Source organism: Ostrea edulis, chromosome 3 (assembly GCF_947568905.1).
Source record: "Ostrea edulis chromosome 3, xbOstEdul1.1, whole genome shotgun sequence".
In the NCBI taxonomy this organism is placed as follows: domain Eukaryota; kingdom Metazoa; phylum Mollusca; class Bivalvia; order Ostreida; family Ostreidae; genus Ostrea; species Ostrea edulis.
Genome location: NC_079166.1, coordinates 90,470,936 through 90,495,316, shown reverse-complemented (window position 1 = coordinate 90,495,316; position 24,381 = coordinate 90,470,936). Strand labels below are relative to the sequence as shown.

At 35.3% G+C, this 24,381-nt stretch overlaps 1 protein-coding gene across 3 annotated transcripts in view; it reads left to right on the top strand.

Annotated features, from left to right (window-relative positions):
- Window positions 1-23,122, top strand: part of LOC125674295 (von Willebrand factor D and EGF domain-containing protein-like) — a 28,131-nt gene extending 5,009 nt beyond the window's left edge. For 2 of the 3 annotated variants that reach the window (XM_048911422.2, XM_048911421.2), the window contains exons 2-20: window positions 1,725-1,806; window positions 3,900-4,109; window positions 9,357-9,521; window positions 9,664-9,684; window positions 9,787-10,073; window positions 12,801-12,887; window positions 12,980-13,381; window positions 13,470-13,555; window positions 14,875-14,953; window positions 16,241-16,420; window positions 16,730-16,959; window positions 17,077-17,326; window positions 17,682-17,855; window positions 18,070-18,238; window positions 18,379-18,569; window positions 18,703-18,942; window positions 20,590-20,698; window positions 21,469-21,715; window positions 21,805-23,122. In XM_048911422.2, coding sequence (XP_048767379.2) covers window positions 1,743-1,806; window positions 3,900-4,109; window positions 9,357-9,521; window positions 9,664-9,684; window positions 9,787-10,073; window positions 12,801-12,887; window positions 12,980-13,381; window positions 13,470-13,555; window positions 14,875-14,953; window positions 16,241-16,420; window positions 16,730-16,959; window positions 17,077-17,326; window positions 17,682-17,855; window positions 18,070-18,238; window positions 18,379-18,569; window positions 18,703-18,942; window positions 20,590-20,698; window positions 21,469-21,715; window positions 21,805-22,045 — 3,432 coding nt within the window. In that variant the 5' untranslated portion in view covers window positions 1,725-1,742 and the 3' untranslated portion in view covers window positions 22,046-23,122. Of the gene's footprint in view, window positions 1-310; window positions 476-1,724; window positions 1,807-3,899; window positions 4,110-9,356; window positions 9,522-9,663; window positions 9,685-9,786; window positions 10,074-12,800; window positions 12,888-12,979; window positions 13,382-13,469; window positions 13,556-14,874; window positions 14,954-16,240; window positions 16,421-16,729; window positions 16,960-17,076; window positions 17,327-17,681; window positions 17,856-18,069; window positions 18,239-18,378; window positions 18,570-18,702; window positions 18,943-20,589; window positions 20,699-21,468; window positions 21,716-21,804 lie in introns of those variants that run through there. The other variant, XM_048911423.2, reaches the window with a different exon arrangement.
- Window positions 23,123-24,381: the final 1,259 nt, after the last annotated feature.

Genomic DNA, 24,381 nt, shown 5'->3' with positions numbered 1-24,381 from the left:
AGACCTGGAAGACCATGTTGTGTCTGTCAAATTGCATCCAGGCCCCTTCATCTGATGAAAGTCTTTATGTTAAATGAAAAAAATAATAACTTTAAAAGCAGAATCGTCTGTACTGGCTTTGGCCTTTTGAAAATCCCTTACATTATTTAAAACGTATTCAAATTTATATTTGCACACATCAAATTTACATGTCTTTATTTTGAAGTTATTTGATAGAAAGGATATTCAGTTCAAGCTAATTGAGAATAGTTGTTAATAAAAACTTAGGGGAAAGTGAACTGTATTGATGTATTTATATAATGCAAGGTGAAGATAACGAACAGTGATCAATCTCATAACTCCTACAAGCAATACAAAATAGATAGTTGGGCAAACACGGACCCTGGACACACCAGAGGTGGGATCAGGTGCCTAGGAGGAGTAAGCATCCCCTGTTGACCGGTCACACCCGCCGTGAGCCCCATATCCTGATCAGGTAAAGCGGAGTTATCCGCAGTCAAAATCAGTGTGCCAAGAACGGCTTAACAATCGGTATGAAACACGTCAGACAACATTTGACCCAATGCGAGGTTGTATTGACGAACTAGATCGTTATAACGACCATAGAATTTGCGAAATGCTGACTTCAATCGAGACTGTTGAAATCCCTGTACCATCAACTTCTTTGTCAGTAGCTTACCTCGATTTAAAAACTGATTATACGCAGAACAAGCTCTTGCATATCGAATCAGTTGAGATATATAAACACCATATGCAGGTGATAATGGAATATTGCTACATAAATGTGGGAAGTTGACGATTCTTCAAATGCAAATTAATTTTCTTAGAGAAATGGAGTGGTTTCTCAAGCATTATTTTTTTCATAAATAAAAAATTGAAAAAGAATGAATGCAAAGAAAACACAGATATAGATGATATGAATTATCTATCTGAACAGACTATCATAATACAATTCATTAATTTCTTCATGAATATTCAACTGTTTTGAAAAATAAAAATGAACTTCGAGTATAGAAAGAAACTTGGGCCTACATATTTCTATAGCATCCACGTGAAACCCTTTCCACAAATTTTGATCCGTTACGAATCACAATTTTCTAGACCATATGTACCCCCTCCTCTCCCGCTTTTAACAATGTATGTTCACTGTCAATAGCAATGCTATCATATAAATAAAAATTACTTAATTCAATAAGAAAGACGTTTTTCTATCTTCCCGTTCAACTCTCTCAAATTAAGGCATTTAAGAAGTTAGTTCCTGGGCTTTTAAGCACAGCTGCGCAGGATGATCCAAGTTTTTACTGGTTCAATACTAATACCATTGTTGGAAACTTATTACACATCTTTATTGAACCCTATCCAGTTGGAAAAGAATGTGTCAATTCAAATTTTGAAAGGGTTTGACAAACACTATATTTTGTGACGGAAGGATTGATTAATTAAAAAGTTCTAAATCTGCATAATATTACATTTCTGTTTCATCCAACATGTCTTCCATTTTTATGCTCCTATACATGTATTTCAGTTGTATAATTCATGATACTAGTAATTCAGCCTTGGAACTAGTCCAAATTTTGTAATTTATTAATTTGGAAGATATACTTTTTTCAATAAGAACACTGAATCTTTAAAAGGTTAAATTAATTCACTCTAAATTTTGTATAAAGGTTAATTATTGAATACGGTGAATAATGTAAAATATTCCGATTTCTTTTTTATTCTAGATTTAAATTCCATTCAGTATGTTTTCTACGTTTGGAATGTGCAGTCAATTGCTGATGTTAGTGATTTTCTTTGGATTCGTGAGTAAGTAGTCAAATTATTTGTGTACAATACCACATTTTAAGCAAGTAAGATAGATATATATATATATATATATATATATATATATATATATATATGACGTGTTTCATACCGATTGTTAAGCCGTTCTTGGCACACTGATTTTGACTGCGGATAACTCCGTTTACCTGATCAGGATATGGGGCTCACGGCGGGTGTGACCGGTCAACAGGGGATGCTTACTCCTCCTAGGCACCTGATCCCACCTCTGGTGTGTCCAGGGGTCCGTGTTTGCCCAACTATCTATTTTGTATTGCTTGTAGGAGTTATGAGATTGATCACTGTTTGTTATCTTCACCTTGCATACACACATACACACACACATATATATATATATATATATATATATATGTGTGTGTGTGTGTGTGTGTGTGTGTGTGTGTGTGTGTGTGTGTGTGTGTGTGTGTGTGTGTGTGTGTACGTGTTTCATACCAATTGTTAAGCCGTTCTTCACACACTGATTTTGACTGCGGATAACTCCGTTTACCTTATCAGGATATAGGACTCACGGCGGGTGTGACCGGTCAACAGGGGATGCTTACTCCTCCTAGGCACCTGATCCCACCTCTGGTGTGTCCAGGGGTCCGTGTTTGCCAAACTATCTATTTTGTGTTGCTTATGGGAGTTATGAGATTGATCACTGTTCGTCATCTTCACCTTGCATATATATATATATATATATATATATATATATATATATATATATATATGTAAGACTCCAAAGTGCGATGTTCGCTCCAAAGTGCGATGGTCACGCAAAAGTGCGATGTTCTGCGCCAAAGAACGATGGTTTGTTAACGTTACGGACGCCAAAGTGCGATGGCCACGCGAAAGTCCGATGGTGCGGCGTTCAGTAACGTTTGTGACGTCACGTCATTGTGATGTCATTCTTAACGTCTCTCAAAATAAAACTGAAGAAATGCAACACGAACGACAGCAACGGCAAGGTATACAATGTTGAGGATAGTGAGAACGGCAACGTATATTTGTTGTCGAACTATCTACTTCGCCCAAACATGTTTTGATTCATGATCATTTATTACACGTGATGTACACGTAATAAAATCTTCGGGATATCCTATAATGCAAAACATTTAATACGATTTCACGTTGGAAAATTTGGTCTTTAATAACACGACAACTAGATGGTAATGAAATAAGTTGAACTTCTTATTTTTATGCATGGATTTTGCACTGATATTTTAGTGAAACAGCGCACGGTTGGTACAGTCTGTACCACAACATTGTGTCGTTTACAAACCAATGGGTTTCGGCGTGTCACACCATCGCACTTTGTCGTGTCAGACCATCGCACTTTGGCGCATGAGTTTGGACCATCGCACTTCGGCGTGTCACATCATCGGGGTTTGGCGTGACCATCGCACTTTGGAATCCCATCGCACTTTGGAGTCTTACACACCCACACACACACACACACACACATATATATATATATATATATATATATATATATATATATATGGCAAGATTTCTCAGTAAGGTAAAAGTAAAATATCACCGGTGAGATATATGGTCTGTTTGACAATAAAAGAATAGTTTCTGTGCTTTAGCTGGAGAAATAAAAGTAAATATCTAACAATCTTGATATTGTGTATCCATTGTCAACAGAGAGACTTTTTCTGAAATAAGGTCAGTAACTATCATAGTGTGAGGTAAACGGCAGACACCCTATAAACAAGAGATATACACTTGTTGTCTTCTGAATAAATCTGGTCTAAAATAAACTCCAAGCTGGATCGTCAACAGTCCAAATTTCACTCTACAGTACTGAGTTACAAACAAGTAACCAGTAGGTAGGTTTGATCATGTTAGTTTCGATTAATCTGGCCAACGATTTAATGAACAACAAGTTGATGAGATGAAGTACTGCTAATAGTCAAACAATGTTTGAAAGTTTTTGTTTTGTATTTATCATGAATATGAGGATGCGGTATTTATTCAAAATGGATTTGCGTAGATAACTGATAAAAAGAAATATTATTGAATGCTTCCTTCGCTTCCTTTACTTGAAAGTTCGAGGCATTTCTTTCTTTTAGCTTCTGCTGATGACTCTGATCCTTGTTCCGTCGGAAATCATCAAGAATTGGGAGACCTTCTGAAGAGAAGTACTTCTTTTGTTGTGGACTCTGTCCCTCTGTGTGATCGCTATCTGACGCCGGGGTGGTACAGCGCACCTACTTTCCTAATGCCTACCTCACCTCCTACGCTTGGGAAATGCGGAACTTTATACCCATTTTACATGAATGGTAAATAATGTAGATTTTAAAATGCAATTATGAACGATTCATTCATCATTCTTACACTTAAACATGTCATAACGTAACAAAATTTGTTAAAAATTGATTTGACATTTTGTTTATATCGGGTAATGTATGAAAGGTGCAAATAATGAACAGTGATCACAGATCAGTAAAAATTGAGAGCTAACCTATACGGAGCAACATTGAATTGAAATATTTGAGAGAGAGAGAGAGAGAGAGAGAGAGAGAGAGAGAGAGAGAGAGTAGGGCTTAGTATATTTCGACAGTGGTATATTAATTATCTACATTCATGACGTGATGGTTATAGAAGATAAAATCAGACATGAATACAATTTCATGATATGAGAGAATTGAAAATTGACATTCGATGATAGGTATAAGTTATAATAAATTGATAAAATATTTCATAATGATATCAATTTGTTAAAGTTGATGCCATCTACATAGTTATTTTAGGTAATCTTCAATGTTAATTGTTTTACTACAGTGATTAGAGTTTAAATATCCCTGCACTATTGTCTTGAATGAGAGATTATAAGAATTAAAGGTACCATAGGAATAGAGTGTCAACACAATACCTGTCTAGTGTGGGTTTAATACATACATGTAGCTGGGATGTTTTCAACATTCGTACGAGGCAGAATTTAGTCAAAAACCATTACAAGAGCAGGCAAAATATCTTACTGTGACTCACAAATCGACATTAAGATATATCGACAATGTTTTTTCTATTAACAATAATTGTTGTCATTCATGTGTCAATTTAGTAGACCCCGGTGAACTCGAACTATAAGACATCACAGTCCTTCACATCTGCTTCATACTTAGATATATAATTGAAAGTAGATGTTACCGGCAAACTGGCAACTCTGGTTTACGACAAAAGGGATGACTTCAACTTCTCCGTCGTTAACGAACCATATTTATGTAGCAATGTTCCATTATCATCCTCATATGGTGTGTATGTCCTGCAATAACGATTTCTGTTCTCAGCGAAATTCTAGACTGAATTCAACTAGCGGTTTTGCTAAGAAAAATCATTTCAGTTTAATTCACTTTGAACATGCAAATAGATTGACGATTTATATGCAGTATTTTTACATAGGTTCAGATTTCCTTATGGACCTACTCCTTTGAATATCTTGCTAAAATAATTCTGCAATTAAAACTGATATGGCTACATCAATATTTCACTATTCTGATATTGTTTCCTTCGGTTACAATGGGGAAAAAATGCAAAAATATATTGTGTATATGCTTCTGAGATTAGCACCATCAATAATAATTATTATTATCATCATTTACATAGCGCCCTATTTGACTATAAATAACCACTTTAAAGCGCTGTACGCAATAACAATGACACAGCATGTTAGAAAAGTAGTAAAAGGAAATTACAATAGCATTAAGACAAATAATATCAAAATAATGCTAGCAAAACATTAATAATGTGAAGTAAAATTACTAAAATTTAAAACATGCTGTGCACTAAGAAACTTCCACGCCGTACAATCAATTGATATAAAATATAATAGTTGAAATAGATATTCAAATATACCCTTGAAAAAGTCATATTAAAACTGGTGGTAAAGAAACCATAAAAATTTAACCACCAATAATACTAATAATATGCAAGTCTAGAAAGATGTGTTTTTAATTTTTTTTTTAAAAGTGTTAAAATTCTGACAACGGCGGAGGGTATCAGGCAGATAGTTCCAGAGTGTAGCGGCTGCCATATCCAAGCGCCTGTTCCCATATGTGGAGGTTCGACATCTAGGTCGAACTAATGTCAGTGAATTTTCAGATCTTAGGGAACGATTTGGTTGGTAAACAGTGATCCCCTCTTCCAAGTATTTGGTGCCATCTTATGAATTACCTTATATGAGTAGAGACTGATTTTGTATTGTCTGCGCTTGTCAATAGGAAACCAATGTAAAGACATCAGCACTGGAGTTATGTGATCACTTCTCTTGGTACGAGTGGTGATTCCTGCTGCCATATTCTGTATCCGCTGCAGTTTTGCCAGGTCGGTTGTGTTAATACCGGAAAAAAGAGCATTGGCGTAGTTGAGCCGAGATGCTACGGAGGCACATATTAAGGTCTTGCACGCATATTCTATGACGAGTGACCGTATTCGTCCGATATTACGTAGTTAATGATAGCAAGCACGAGACACATATGATATTTGATTTTGCATGCAAAGTGTCTTATGAAATCGTACACCTAGGTTCTTGACAAACGGTGCTTCATTGATAATAATGTCGGCAAAATTCGGAGTGTACGATTGTGAGTCAGTGACTATGGTTTTCGGTGAAAAATCAATGAACTCTGTTTTGTCCTTATTTAATTTTAGCATGTTAGCGAATATCCACATCTTGATTTCGTCCATACAAGCCTCAAGGCGGCTAGTGGTATTTTACCAGTTATCTTTAGGCTTGAAGACTACATAAGCTTAGGTGTCATCTGCATAACAGCGATGTAGAACATCAATGAAAACTGCATGACTAAAAAAAATGATTAGGTCTGCATTAAATATATCTAACCAGGATAAATCTCAAGTCGGATGAACCTTCATCAGGTCGATGTTTTAGTTTCAAAATGCTATGATTGTATTTTCATAATTAACCATACACGCAAAAAGCAAAATGTCATGATGTTGTTTCCAATCGTGTATAAGATATATACTGTCTGAAATAAACTTTATTATCGGCCGTCAGGTGTTTGAAAGACGACCTTGATTTGCTAGATTATAAAAGGTAACGAACAGTTATCAAACTCATAAATCCCATAAGCAATACAAAATAGATAGTTGGGCAAACACGGACCCCTGGACACACCAGAGCCGAAACCAGATGACCAGGAGGAGCAAGCATCCCCTGTCGATCGGTAACACCCGCCATGAGCCCTATGAAATAATAAACATAATTATATTTATCCAAAGTCATCAATACCATTGATTATTTTAATTGGATCACGATTTTTTGATAAATTACAATAACTTTTAGTGACATCAATCTGTAATCTCGTACTATGTATTTTCGAACTGAAAGCGACAATTTAGGTTTATGTTGTTGTTTTTTCAATTAATCAAAATTTGTAGTATTTGCTTTCTCTTTGTTGTAGGATTATTTCTATTCATTATACATTGCTTTAAAAATTGAAATACGTATTTTTATATATAGTTGAATATATTTAACATACATGTCTATATATAAGTATTTTGAAAGTTACTTAATACGATGGAATATTTACTAAAATGTTTACAATACCCTTAGCCTGTCAGAATGAACTACAGTGAAGAACTAATGTAGCAAAATATAAAGGTTTCTAAACAATCTGATTAAAACCAGATCCTGAGATCCGCTCACTTAGATCGCAACACTAGGATCTGACATAACCCCATTTAGGGTTACGTCCGCATGACCTTTCGTTAAGCCAATCAAATTGACCCTGTCGATTTATACCAACGATAATTTTTCTCCCATGAACCTTTTCGTCATTATTTACATTAGAAATGCAATAAAAATTGTTGTGCGTTTGACAGACGACTGCACACAAAACATGCGCTTTAAACAACTTCTGTATTCTCTGCGGGTTTTCTTTCATTCAAACGCTAAAATATCCCGATGGAGTTCACAATTCAAGGAAAATGGCTGCGATTGTTTGGTTTGAAAGAAAAGATATCGCAGCTAGGAGTGACGTCACAATGCACCGTTTACGTCGACTGGCGTTATATTCCTCGCCTTATTTAAGTAAACCATCTTAAAATCTATTCAAATCGTACCTATCCCTATTCATACATAAATCGGAATTCACAATTAATTTAATTTGGGTATATTTCATATCGTACGTTTTGTTGATTGTATGAACGGAATAGATGAGGCATTATTGCGAAAGTTTAAAATTCGTTATGCGAGAATATACAATTTTACATTGTGGAGTAAACTTCGTGGGAGAGAGGTTTACGAATTGCCAGGAACCGCCTAAATAGCCATCATTGTCTGTATGGCGCAATCTGACTGGCTGATAGTTCTCATGAATATTCCAAGCGAAAGGTCATGCGGACATGACCCACTATGGGGTTATGTCAGCTCCTATTGTAGCGATTGTGAGCGTATTTTAGGATCTGATTTTAATCAGATTGGTTTCTAAACGGTTTGTTTCTTTATTGTAAATATGTAATGCTTACTCCAGGGCACCTGATCCCCACCTCTGATAATTCCAGGTATCCGTGTTTACCATACTCTCAATTTTGTATTCTTTATGGTATTTTTGAGATTGATCATAGTTCATTATCTTCAATTTTTCACTTTACATAGTTTTGATAGTGACCAAGTAGGTGCAGTCACATTTGACGCTTGCGTTAATAGTTGGTCTTGTCAACCATGCTACGTTACTGAAAGAGAGCATTTGTGAACTTTGTCTAACTAATAATAGATTTTGTTTCCGACTGGGTTTATTTCTGTTCTATTCTATGATAGCATTCTTTATAAGCGTTTTAAAATTTTGAAATCACTTGAGAAGAATCGAGTAATCACAGCTATTTGATGATAAAGAGTGAAACTAACAAACAGTGGTCTTTCGTTTATAAAATCCATGGGGAATGCAAAATTAAGATTAGGACAAAGACAGACCGTTGGACACACCAGAGTTGGGAACAAAGGAGGAAACAACCCCTCTTGACCGGTCGCATACGCTATGAGTATATCTCTGTATATCTTGATCAGGTAAACGCAGTAATCCGCAATCAAAATCAGTATCAAAAGAACGACCTTCTAATTAGTTTAAAACGCATCATACTGCATGAAACCGACAGGTTGTGTATCCTACTAAGATCATTATAACGACTATAGAATTAGCAAAATGTTGACTTCAAGTGATAGTCTTGAAACCCCTGTGTCAGTAACTTTTCATTCTCAACATGTTCCAATGATTTTAAACTTCGATCATACGCAGAACATGCTTATGTGTATTGATTCAGTAGAGAGACATAAAAAGTCATACAGGTGATGTTGAACAATTGCTATATAGATATGGGAAGTTGACGATGGAGAACCTGAAGTCATCCCAGGTGTCATAAACAATATATCTACTCGTTTGTCAATAACATCTATATGTAATAGAATATCCCGATATCAACCAAATAGGGAAGATTATGTGGTGTATTTTTGTCGAATTCACTGGGGTATATCATATCGCCATATGATATTACAACAGAATTTTTCATTACAGGCATACTCCCGGCAGCTGTTGGCGATGAGATCGATGTGCAAATTTGTGGGATTGGATTTGCGAGTCATTGTCAGAATAGTGTCACCATCAAAATCAAACGATGTCAATCTTTTCTTGTTTACAACCTCGTTCCTCTGGAATCTTGCAACTCAGCGTACTGTTTTGGTATAATTACATGTTTTTCCTATGACAACATTTTAATTGTCTTGCAGAAATACTATGGATACGTTTTGAAATCTTTAGAAGGACACAAAATGAGATGTATTCAACTGAAATTATGACATTGTTTCATTTATCTTTCTTTTAGAAAAAATTGGAGATGAAGACTGTAAGTTTTTAGCATTTCGGCAGAATTCCAAAAGAAAACTAACAAATCATTACTGAGCAATCAAATGAATTTTCCGTGCAATATTCTTCCTGTATTTCTTAGGTGTCGCAGAAACGCCAACAAACCCAAACGTTACTTATCATGGTGTATCCTATACAAAAAACACGAACAGTCCTACCGCCCCCGAGGGATCCATTCAGTGGAACCCTATAGTACAGCTACGGTGTGTGTTTGATCCGCTCCCTGACAGTTCTTTGTATTACCATGTTCAGTGGTATGTGGACAACACCAAGATTACTAACGACCAAGTCATGAACTCCTCCTCGCTAAACGAGGCCTTGTTTACCACTGAGGATTTATGGAAAGCGGGGAAGAAGATAGGATGTTTGGTAATATCATATGTACTAAACCAATAGTAACTAATATCCATGTGTTCGTTTATTCTTACTTGTACTTATACTATTAAACAAGCAGAAACTCTTTTCTGTCTGTTTCTTCTTACTCGTACTTATCCATCTCAAACTAACGGTGGTTAATATAATGTGTGTCTGTCCGCTTACTTGTGCTCATTATACTAAACAAAAAGTATATTTCTATATGCCTTCTTTGCTTTGTGTATGTCTATGTGTTCTTACCTCTGCAGAATTTAACTTATGGTGGAATACAAGACTTAACTTTTTTCATGACAGAGGATTATGTTGACGGCCTTCTTACATGCATTCTATATAGTGTTTATATATCTTAATTGATTCAATACGCAACAACGTATTCTGCTTATGATCATTTTTTGAATTGAAGTATATTACTGACAAACAAGTTTATGTTTAAGGCGTTTCAACAGTCTCGTTTAACGTCAGTATTTCGCAAAGTATATGATCGTTATAATCATCTACTTTGCCAATAAAATCTACCATTGTGTCCTCTGCTGTCTGACTTGTTTTATACCCCAATTGTTAGGTCGTTCTTGGCATCCTCATTGGACTACGCATTATTCTGTTTAGGGCTCACGACGGGTGAGACAGGCCGGCAGGGGATGCTTACTCCTCTTACGCACCTGATCCTACCACTGGTGTGTCCAGGGGTCCGATTTTGCCCATCTTTCTATTTTGTATTGCTCTTTTAGACTTTTTAGATTGATAACTCTTCCTTATCTTGACATTTATATTATAATCTATTATCACCCGCACCTATGGTATTTATATATCTCAACTGATTTGATATGCAAGAGTTTGTTCTGCGTATAGTCAGTTTTTAAATCGAGGTAAGCTACTGAACAAGTTGATGACACAGGGGTTTCAACAGTCTCCATTGAAGTCAGTACTTCGCAAATTCTATAGTGTGTCCAGGGGTCCGTGTTTGTCCAACTATCTATTTTGTATTGATTGTAGGAGTTATGAGATTGATCACTGTTTTTTATCTTCACCTTGCATGTAGCTGTAGATAACTATAGATTTGTAACTCTATAGGGAAATAATTGGGACAGACCAGAGAGCTACAGATCCGTTCCTTATAAAAACTTTCGATTTACGGCACAGAAAAAAAATTGCACGGCTAAGGTTTTATATCGATGTAAAACTTATACGGTACCAATTTTGATGCACCAGATGCGCATTTCGACAAATAATGTCTATTCAGTGATGCTCAACCGAAATGTTTGAAATCCGAATCGCCATCTCAACATTTATTATCTAAAAACATCAAAAAATACCTTACATATTTTTCCACTTTAATTGCGTCCAAATATACTTTCAAATATTCATTAAAACCCCATGTGATCTAAAAATACTCAGCTTTAAATCATTCCATTTGTCGACGTAGCCGTGTAAAGTAGCCAGTCAAATCGAACCCCGTTAATTTCCATTTTTGTACTAATTTTCAATAATTGTGTGAAGAATTATTGGAAAAAATAATTCTAGTTCGTTTAAAAATAATTTTTAAATGGTTTTGAATATTGATTTAACTTTCATTACACTTTGCAGAGAATCAGATTAGCTTTTTATAACGACCGGGATTCTTTTCAATTTTCATTTTACATCTATGAAAATTCTACATTTTACATTAATTAGTTGTGTGTATGATCAATGAAGATCCTGAATCTTCTTCACAAGTCAAGGTTATTAATTCGTTACCTCGTACTAACTCTTGACATCAGTCACCATTCAAAACATGGGCTCGAGACGGAGCATATGAGTAGTTTGCAGCTTGTAGCGTGGAGCCAATCAGATAGTTGCTTTTAAAATCCGTTGAAAATAAAACTAAACACGCGTGGCGCGGTATCACCCACATTTAGAATTTGTGACCGTCCATTGATTTTAGGGAATTGATTTTTAAAGAAGCATTTTAGAATACGAGCCGCAAGACAACGATGGATTGTCCAAGTTTGCTTGTCGATTGTGTTTCAAAAGCTTGAACAAGTTAATTAAACTAAAATAGATTAATAAATAGCTACAACATTCGAGGGACCAAAATATTAATTAAGTTACATATAAAATAAATACGTAATGCTCATGAGCTTGAGAAAAGTACCCAATGAAGACCATTGTTTACTTTCTGTTTTTGCTCTTACCAAACTTGCATCTTAAACAAGGAATCTCATTGGATGATTTAATTTTGTCTTATTGTGTCATCCTCTGCCCCAAACCTATGTTTTGAATGGTGAGTAACGAATCAATAACCCTTGACTTGTGAAGATGACCTAGAATCGGATATAATGACAAGATTCAAAATTCAATGGGATTCGATTTGACGATTTCATGTTCAATCGTTCCAAATTTGTGTTACTCTGTTATGTATCTTACAAGATTAAAAAGGCTGAAATATTGTATACTATCTTTTAATTTGATCAAATAAAATGTGTTTGTTAGAATTTCTTAATTAGTTGAGGATTTCACAAAATATATGGGGATCATTGCGGGTGTGACCGGTCGACAAGGGGTGCTTACTCCTACTAAGCACTTGATCCCACATCTGGTATATCCAGGGGTCCGCGTTTGACCAACTACCTATTTTATATTGTTTATAGGAGTTATGAGATTGATCACTGTTCGTTATCTTCACCTTTCATACTACTATTTGAGACATATGTCATTTTGTTCAATTAGTAAAATTCCTTGCAGATTCATTGTGCCGTTGGAGCAAAGAAATCGCTCGACAGTTACCCCTGCAATTTGACGTCTAGTTCCACTTTCTTTGCTGGAATTGAGGTAAGACTTCATTGAAACTTTTCGAGCATATGGATAAAACGTTCAGAGAGAAAATCTAAAGCAAAAATGACTGTAGTATCTTCATTTCTTAGGTTTTAACAACATCGATTGACATGGAAAGAAAAGGAGAAGCAACTGTACGTGTTCGTCCAACAATTCCTTATACTCGTCCTACGTTAGAATTTCCTTATCCTTCAGTCCTGCCGCATGATTTTCTTCCCATTGCGCTAAACTTTCCTGATGACATTAAAGGAGACTGTACCGTTAATGGCGCGGCTAATCTTTGTGACATTAAGATACCGAGTATTCCTTATCAAGAAAGACACAAGTACGATAATCGAAGTAACTGGTATAAAGAGTATACGATGACCATCTACAATAAAGATGACCTTGGATATCGAATAAATAACATTATGATTCTGCGACTGAAATCTGGCGGAAGCGACGAAGAGGCAGCATCAGTATTTAACGGTGTCGCTCTACCTGATATCACGGTAAATATCAGAAGAAAACATACACAGACACAGTATGATAAGTATCTGGAAATATGAAGTTATTTCTTAGCCATATCTTTACTTACAGGTCAACATTGTTGAGAATGAAACAGAATGGAAAGGCAAATACTGCTATTCTTTAGCTGACCCACATATGAGGACGTTTGATACGTAGTGAGTAGTTTTTCCTTGTGTTTGATCTTATTCTGGCGAGTATGTTCGATATTTTAACACGGTAGTTAGACGAACCAACGCTTTATTTTGTAGAATATAGTCAATGGTTTATTTTAGCCGTCTTCAAATTCATATGTAGATTCTTTCATACGATGTTATTGGGAAAATAGTTAATGTTACGCCACCTAATGTTGTTCATCTGAATATATATGTAACAAATACAGATACAGATGATTTACATGTATCAAGTGTTCCACCTCGTACCGAAAGTTACCATCCCAAGACATATATACAAGTGTTAATTAGAAAAAGAGTGCTTGTATTATGAATGATTGACACAAACAGATTTAATGTGTACCGATACTGGGATTTAGACAGAGAACCCCATGCTGTATTAATCACAAATAAAATATATAACTTTCGACAATTGTAGCAACATTTTTTTTTATCTCGTTATTCATCAACCAAGTAGATTTGTCAATTGGTTGAGATTGGAAAAATTACAGCTTTCTTCATTTACAACTTTTTGTAACTTTTGTCAGTAAAAGAAACTATGCTTTTCATCCCCAACATCATTTGAACTACAATGTTGACACATTCTTAAATGTGGTGGAATTTTCTTATACCTACCTGTTTCAATCATTAGTTGATGACCTCAAGTTCTAAACCTAATAAATATTTTTTTCTGTATTCAACATTATTGATCAATGACAAAATAAGTTTTCATCTGTAGTGTGTATTTAGATTTAACATATGTCCTGAGTTTTAAAACTATGGGCCGATATCGTTCCATGTTCCGAGATTTTAACAAATAAAAGAAGAGTATGGATATGTATTTAGAGAGTGTTAGCTGACACTCTTTTCACACAAATGCTTGTGGTTCATGGCTTTTCTTAATTGTGCTAAAGTAAACGAACCAGATGTTGAAATATAATGACCGAGATATTAAGAACTTAGAGCTGAATCAAGATCTATGTTGTTGAGTAAACATTTTTCTTTCATGCAAAATGAAGATATATATATATATATATATATATATATATATATATATATATATATATAATCCAAATAGAAATAAAAAAGCAGAAAAGTATGCAGTTGCAAAATTTATTTAAATCACTAGCGCTTTGTGATTTAATTTGTGGTTTAATTTGTGATTTAAATCTATTTTAGAACTCCATATTTTCCTGCTTTTTTATTGAATTATATTTATATATACATACACACACACACACACACACACACATATATATATATATATATATATATATATATATAATACAAAATATATTTGAGGTATTTTCTTTTATATTTTGTAGTCCATATGAATGCCAAGAGAATGGGTGCAAAACTGGATACACATACCTTTTATACCGTAACCAAGTACATGACCAAGAGGTAACTAAATATCAAATGTAGTCAAACATGTAGAAGCCAATTTCATTTTGATTTTAAATTTGAGTTGATATGTAACGTTATGCATATCTAGAAATCATTGCATTGTCTTTTGCAGAGGAAATTTACATATTATGTTCTAGTTTTCATTTATACATCACAAAAGTTTGAATAACTATTAGTCTTAATTGGGTGATTATGATAATGGCAGAAACGAAGAGATAAATTGGAAGCTGTATCAGCTATGAGAAAATATAATATAATTCGTATATACAATTATTTTCTCGTTTATGGTTTGATGCAGCTCCCTCTTTTAATAAGATAAGTGATCTACGGTGTGTAAATTGTGTTGAGAAACGTTTTTGTTTTGTCACTATAAAGTTCGAAATGACAGATAAGTGAAAACATAAAAGCCCGAGTTACACAAACATGCTAACAAATTCCCAGGTGTTTAATCCCCGGGGTAAAGGTGCGCAAGGGCCTGTACACATGTGATTAATCCCAGAGGTAAAGGTGCGCAAGGGTCTGTACACATGTGATTAATCCCAGAGATAAAGGTGCGAAGGGACTTGTACACGCATGTGATTCCACGTGGAGGCCGCTTGTGTTTTGATTGATCAAACAACGATAGTTGGATCCACCTTTAAAACAAAGGGCAGATTAAAACATGAATGGTTAAATAATGACTGATTTGAGTGGTTAAAGCTAAAAGTACATGACCATTATAAATAATTGAAATACAGTACGTAATTATAGAAAGCGTATACTTATAAGTGTATTGTATTCTGACTACGTCAAATCCAGATATTTTCAGGCAGCCTAAGTGAACTATAAAACAAGGATATCTCCTCTTTATAAAACCTATTCACGGTTTCATGAATTCACGGACTTGTCTCGACCGTGAATACAGCTGAATATTTTCACCGTGAGTTATTTCCTCCTAAACAGTATATCTAAGTCTTCTAAGCTTATTTACGAGAACTAAATTTTAGCGTACTGTTAGTCTCTCGACATTATGCGTAAATAATGTTCTCGCGAATGAAATGTGATTCACTGTATTTCTATGCATTTTTTTAACCATACTTTTTAGAAATTAAATACAATAACAAATATTCAGTATCGGTGTGTTTTCCATTAGATACACTTGACAATATCTCGAATAAGACAATTAGATATCCCTTTCAATAACTTAAAAATATAATTACTTGCAATCAATTACCATGGCACCTTGCATTTCCAACGTTTTATATCAAGTTAAATTGAACAAGATACATGTAGTTCTTTTTACAGGTGCAAGTAAGACATCACAAATGCATGTTTCCGACCGCAAGATGCATTTGTGCTTTGGCTGTTCGATCTGGTAAGGACGTTTTTATCTTTAACGCATGTAACGGCCACCAATATATCAGATATCCTGTGTGTGATGATAGTTCACTGAAAGTGATAAAAGAGGCCGACAAATCATACAAGGTGAGATATATCTAGATATGTATGCATAATAAAATCTCCATTATACACTTGTTTACATGATCAAGTGAGATATACACTTGTTTTCATGATAAATTGGGATATTCTCATTATGCACAAAATCACACTTGTTTACATGATAAGTTGAGAGATTTTCAATATACACAAAAACATTTGTATATATTCCTATCAAGCAAGAAGTCTCTCAGAATTATATCTTTCCGTTTGATATTGGAGAATGCACATCGTATAGTACAAACAAAATCTGTTTTGCCAGATGTATTATCATTCATTGTGATGACATTTTCACAGATTTTTTTTCCAACCGGTACCTACGTGAAAACAACGCTCCATTTTGACAGAGACTGGTTCCTCCAGACGTATGTGTATCCATCTGTGGCGGATGTTGACAAAAGTTCCGGTCTGTGTGGCATTCTGGGAGGAGGGACTGTAAACGATCTGACAAGAAGGAATGGGGCAATAGACGATCCAAATGATTTTGATACGATCAACCATCCGAATGACTTCTCGATGTCCTGGAGGTAACATTCCTTAAGTAGCAAAGATACATTTTTTTAATCTAAAAACAATGCGTTTTACTGAAATTGACTTCGTTGAGTTGATAACATGAAATTATATATGACAACATTCATTTCCAGGGTAGAAGATGATGAAGACCTTTTGAATCCTAATATGGATCTCGACACACTGACTTCTCTGAGTCGTGTTAAAACCCCACTATGCACGTGTAACAGTGGAAAGACGGAGTGTAATTATATAAGCTACATGGATTGTGGGACTATTTCAAGGGGAAAGGAATATCCGTGTCTAGTTCGCAAAGCCAGTAGTAGAAGAAAGAGGCACATAAGGTTGTTAAATGACCGTCCAGTTACACACACAGACGTACTGGTATGATTCAAAACATTGTGTTTACAATTGTCTTACATAATAGCAAAAGTTTACTCTGGCACATCGTTTATATGATAACCCCGACAGGGGATGGGATGCTTACTCCTCCTAGGCACCTGATCCCACCTCTGGTGTGTCCAGGTGTCCGTGTTTGCCAAATTATCTATTTTGTATTGCTTATAGGAGTTATGAGATTGATCACTGTTCGTTATCGTCACCTCTCATCCAAATACATTTTGGTGTTGCACATCATTTAAACGATCACAAAAGACAGACGAAAATGAAGGAAAAGAAAGAAATAGAGACCTTTGTGTTGAATAACATAGTCAACATATATTTTTGTTTCTTGGTTTAGTTGCAGAATGAGAGGAGTACAAAGAGAACGAAACGAGACGTCACACTCTCGGCGGATGAAGCGACAACTATTTGTAATACGGCTTTTGAGCAGTCTGTCACCTACCAAACCTGTTTTGAGAACGTGGCGGACTTCTCCAACAATTCTATTCAGAATTGTGTATTAGACGTCATGGTTAGCTATCGGTTCCTTCAGCTCTGACCGATTAGATTTCAGTCTCAATGTTCTTTTAATGTCTTCAATGTTGTGTAATAATCATCGTTCTGTTATAAATGCTTTCAACACTCTATCAACACGAAATATTGGTTCTATTTCGAATTTCATAATCATATTCCATCATTTTTTCTTTCTTTTGGTTTCATAATGACATCAAATTGTTTCCATTTAGCTGACAGGAAATCCGAATCTTACCTCGGTTCACATTGAGAGCGCTATAGACATGTGCCAGGTCCTGATTAATTCCAATGCAACCCTTCAGGAAGAACAGCCAGCCATTACTTATCAAGTTCTCAGTGTGTGTATAAACAACTGTAGCGGTAATGGACAGTGCATTGACGGTAAATATAGTCTTCCTATATCTTTGTGATTCTTACGCATTGAATATAACAAATCCCTGCAACTTCTAAACAGAGTGTATTCATAGAATTGAAATTTACCTGTTGTAAATCTTCTTTTTTTTACTTTCTTGTAATGTTAGGAAATTGTACCTGTGATCCTGGATATGGCGGAAGTGACTGCTATTTTGATATAACAGCGCCCCCTACAATAACAAATGTCCTTGAAAACGGCCTCTGTGACCGCTCGGAGGAAGACTGTGATGACGTTACGATGTTTGGATCTTATTTCCTTGAAAACACCAATACCACGTGCTTTGTGACGAGACAGGAGGTAAAACATATTACACAGTCTCTGTAATAAGACACGAGGTAAAGCCTGTATACACATGTGTAGTATTTAGTATGACAATTTTAAAGCGGCATATATTTTCCGGCTAATTCTCATTCTATGTAAATGATTTTAGATTTCAGACACTAATACAATGACATCTCAGGAATCGTACGCAGACAAGTTGGATGCCCGGACTCTCTTTGAGGGCTCTTGTTCTCTGGTGTATGGTAACAACGATACCTGGGTAACAGAGTTTGTGTTCGCCCTGTCGAACGACGGATCACGTTTTACTGAAAATCACTCTATTTATGTGTACCAATCGCAGTGCCAGACCTTTAACAACGACACTGGAAATACATATTTTACTTTGCAGGTATTCAGTTATTTATGTATATATTGTTTGTAAGGCTCATTATTACAACTGTATTTTAAACGAACTTGGCATTAATTCCACTTTTGGTAATCATACTTATACTCCAACTGCCCTTTCAAAAGACGAAATTCTTCAAAACCATGCTTCAGTTTTAGACATATTTAATATTCCAGTCAATGGGTCGAATGAATATGAGTTACCGTACCTATACTGGATTCCTAAACTACATAAAAACCCTTACAAACAAAGATACATTGCTGGATCCAGTAAGTGCTCTACCAAGCCCCTATCTTTGCTCCTCACGAAAATGTTAAGCTGTGAAGGAGAAACTTCAAACTTACTGTGCGACTACATATGCCAGAAGTGGTGTTAATCAAATGTGGATTCTAAAAAAATCTAAAGAACTTTTAGTAAACTTGAAATCACAGAATTTTTCCAAAATCAATAGTATTAAAACCTATGACTTTTCAACACTATACACGACCATTCCTCACGATAAATTAAAGACTAGATTTTTTGACAACATAGCCAGTTGCTTCTTCAACAAAAACGGAAATATTCATATCTAGTGATCAGTCATTCAAAAACTTACTTTGTTAAACACCACTCTGATTCCGCGCACAAGTACTCTGAAGTTGAAATAAAAAACATGCTAGAGTTCCTCATTGACAATATCTTCGTGGTCTTTGGTGATCAGGTCTTCCAACAGTCTGTTGGAATTCCCATGGGCACGAATTGTGCTCCTTTGTTAGCTGACCTGTTTTTATATTCATTTGAAGCAGAATTTATTCAACAACTTCTACGTGAGAAGAAAAAATCTCTCGCTGTGACCTTCAATTCGACTTTTAGATATATCGATGACGTTTTGTCTATTAACAATGACAGCTTTCATTCATATGTCGATTTGATATATCCCTGTGAGCTCGAAATAAAGGACATCACAGAGTCGTCCACTTCTGCTTCATACTTAGATATTTTATTGAAAGTAGACATTAACGGCAAATTAACAACTCAACTGTATGACAAACGGGATGATTTCAGCTTCTCCATCGTCAACTTCCCACATTTATGTAGCAATATTCCATTATCACCTGCATATGGTGTTTATATATCTCAACTGATTCGATATGCAAGAGCTTGTTCTGGGTATAGTCAGTTTTTAAATCGAGGTAAGCTACTGACAAACAAGTTGATGGTACAGGGATTTCAACAGTCTCGATTGAAGTCAGCATTTCGCAAATTCTATGGTCGTTATAACGATCTAGTTCGTCAATACAACCTCGCATTGGGTCAAATGCTGTCTGACGTGTTTCATACCGATTGTTAAGCCGTTCTTGGCACACTGATTTTGACTGCGGATAACTCCGTTTACCTGATCAGGATATGGGGTTCACGGCGGGTGTGACCGGTCAACAGGAGATGCTTACTCCTCCTAGGCACCTGATCCCACCTCTGGTTTGTCCAGGGGTCCGTGTTTGCCCAACTATCTATTTTGTATTGCTTGTAGGAGTTATGAGATTGATCACTGTTCGTTATCTACACCTTGCATATATATATATATATATAGGGATTTGTAAAATATTACATAATGTACCTGAATTTGTTAGGAAAGACGGTAAATCTTAAAACCTTTATCTTCTATCTTAGGATGGATATTGCTACATCAATGGTAGGTGTATCGGGACAGGCGATCTCGAGTCTAATACTTCCTGTTGGAAGTGTGATCCTTCAGTCAACAAGTACAACTGGACAGAGGGTAAGCATGATGACCAAATCTATCTTTGCTTTTAATGACATCTCAAAATTAGCAAACCATCAGTGTATGAAGACAAATCTGTAAAATTGCACATATATGATATACGCAATTGGTCACTATTTGACATCTTCACTGTTTCATTCAAATAAAGAAAAGAGTGTATACGTAAATGGTTAAATTTCACCTGAAACTAGCTATTAAGCTATACATAAGTCGTAGAAATAAATATGAACAAATAAGTTGATCTCACAGATCAGGGTGTCAAAGTCTCGTTTAAAGTCAGCACTTCGGAATTTATATGGTCTTTGAATCTACTTAAATTCCATATACATGCTGTCATTAACTCGAATAGTGTCTGTCATATCAATTGTTAGCACGTTCTTTACATACTAATTTGACTGTGGATAACTCCCTTTTCCTAATTAAGATATAGAGATCACCATGTTACCGGTCAACAGACGATAATTACTTCTCCTAAGCACCTGCTCCCACTTCTCATGTTTCCAGTGGTCTTTGTTTGTCCCCCTTTCAATTTTTGTGTTTTTGATAGGATTGATGATGTTGATCAGAGTTATTTTTTTTCCTTTTTCATAAAGATAATAATACAGCATAGATTAAAGAAGCAATTAACTGTGGCACATAGTTACGGAGAACTTCGTCAGATTTCCATCACATCTTTCAAAGATTAATTTTTCTTGAAATTTGTCGTCTTATTTTCACAAAAACATCGGAAGCATTTTTCAATTTTTTTTTATAACTGGTTATTTCAGATTGTCCAACTACAATGGAATCAACAGAGATCAGCACCACGATGTCAGAACAAACAATAGTTTCAACAAATGGTCCAGTGGTCACTACTGATGATCAGATGTCCACATTGCAAAGGAAGACATTGTCACCCAAGAAATCAAATTTATCAACAACAGCCATTGGTTTATTGGCGACAATATCTGTTTTGACTGTCGGGATCGTTGTAACATCCGGGCTATGCATAAAGAAGAAATGCTCCAATGAAAGGTAGCTTCATCCAAACACAATGTCACCAACAGTATAGTATCATGAATGTGTAAAAGAGTTTCTGATGATGTCCATTCTTTTATTTCCAGGCCTCAGGGTAACGATGAATGGGAGCGGCCTCTTGGAAAACAGGTTGAACTAACTGGGCATGCACCGCTAGCTTCGGCGTTTGATCCTCCTGATCTCTTTTCGTGTGGTTCCCAGGCAGAGTTTTTCTCCAGGCCTCCTTCTCGAACTTCCCTTCGACAGAATCCCCCAACTAACGACTTCACACACATCTTTATCAAAGAAAGGCAACATTTGGATAACATGTTTTCCGTTAAAAAATAATCTGCACCACTCTATACCCCGAAACTAATGAAATATACTCCTGTACATGGAATATACAACAGAATTATCAATGATAACAGGTCTAACCGCGAACATAAACTCACATCATTGAGGGAACTAAATGTACTATGTATTGTATGTAAATGTCAATTCATAATGATGAAATTGTGGGTCGGGTATAGGATTCAGATGATATTGTGACCGGTTATGGAATCCTGATGCGATGCTATGTCAAGAATGGGTTCTTATGAAATGACATGCCTAACACAATGTCCTATAATTTATATGCCTCAAGAATGGTATTTTCTATTATGATATGTCATGAATGTGTGTTCTTGTGTGTGAGGACAAGGGACGTTATTGGCTATATACCGCCGAGATTTTTTTTCAGTTTTTCAACTTTCATACTATGCTTAATTATTCTTTTTATTTACACAACTAGGATGTTCTTCTAATCCCACTTACATGAAAATGACGTAATATTTTATTATGACGTCATGAATATACGCTAAAGATGAGCTGTTTAGCGGAATCTGTTGATTTGAAATAAATTATGAATAAACTTTAGCAAAAACTAATACTTTTGCATGCAACAACCAGATTTATATTTTGCATGTTTAATTATCCATTAATATTCTTCTTTCATTATCAATATGGTGTTGGTTGTTGGCTGCAAACAATATGAATTTTAAAAAAGAATGAATGCGAAATCGGCTGTTTTCGATACACAGAGTCAATATTTTGCATGCTATAGAACTGAAAAAAAAATTTGCATGCAACAACCAGATTTATATTTTGCATGTTTAATTATCCATTAATATTCTTCTTTCATTATCAATATGGTGTCCGTTGTTGGCTGCAAACAATATTAATTTTAAAAAAGAATGAATGCGGAAATCGGCCGTTTTCGTTACACAAAGTCAATATTTTGCATGTTATAGAACTGAAGCAAACTGTTCCATCATTTAACCTCATAAACTTTTACTTTCTTTGCGATTTAATAAATGTGAAGTGCTTTATGAATTATTTGTATATTACGTTTTATTGTTTTGATATAAACATTTTCTTCTTTTGAAACATTTTCTGTATATTTTTGGTCCAGTCAAACAATTAATGCGTTACCTAGTTTGCCATAAAAATCTGCACCCAATAAATGCAGATGATGTCTGCCTTTCGAGTCACGGAGGCGGATCAAAAATCCACCGCATGATGAATGGAAATTATTCTACTTTCGTTTTTAAAGGTCACGGGAATATGTTTGGACGTCCTGTCTTTTCAAAATAAGATTATTTAAGAATGAATTGCATTAAAAAAATAATAAAATCAAAGACACACATAGACCTTTAATAACTCGAATTTATTTTCTTTTTACAAAAATCGTTCATTTTCGGCAAAAATGGGTACTGATACGTTTTATCTCAAGAGCTAGATAGTTGGGATGTCTGTTACTTTTTTCGCTAAATTTTAAACTATCTTTTATACAAATATATCAAATATAATGCGGGTTTTTTTAAAAGCAGTTTTCTAACATCATTTTTTACGTACATGCATGTATATATATATGATGCATGTTGAAATTAAATATTACTACATTAGTAATTAGATATTGATTCCAATGATTCTTAAAACGGTTTAAATTAAAAATAAAATAACAGCAAATCATTATTTATATCTTCCAGCGAGATGTGGTTTCTTTAAAACGTCGAAAACCTGTGATCGATTTGAAACTTCTACCATTGTGGTGGCAGATTTTTTTTCTATATCGTATATGATTGATTGATTGAATATTGTTTAACGCCCCTCTTGAGAATATTTCACTCATTGAGACCTCAACACTGCTGGTGAAGGGCTGCACAATTTAGGCCTATGCTCGGCGCTTATGACCATTGAGCATGGAGGGATCTTTATCGTGCCACACCTGCTGTGACACGGGACCTCAGTTTTTGCGGTCTCATCCGAAGACCGCCCCATTTAGTCGCGTCTTACGACAAGCAAGGAGTACTGAGGACTTACTCAAACCCGGATCCCCACGGGTTCATATATACATGTATATGTAATAGATGCACATTTACAGGCACACATATATAACAAAGGTAATTGGGCAGGATGAACATGTGTATATATACATGTATAGATATAAATAGTCAGACACCGTAGTATCGAGGAGGGGTTGCCCCTCCACTTTGAGGGGGGGTGTGATGTTGACCATTCCCTTGCTATGGGAACAACTTGACCAGCCTAATGACATTTCAACTTTTATCAATCTTATAAAATATATAATATATGTGTTGTGATGATTGTTACTAAAAGTTTATATTAGTATTGACGTACGCCCC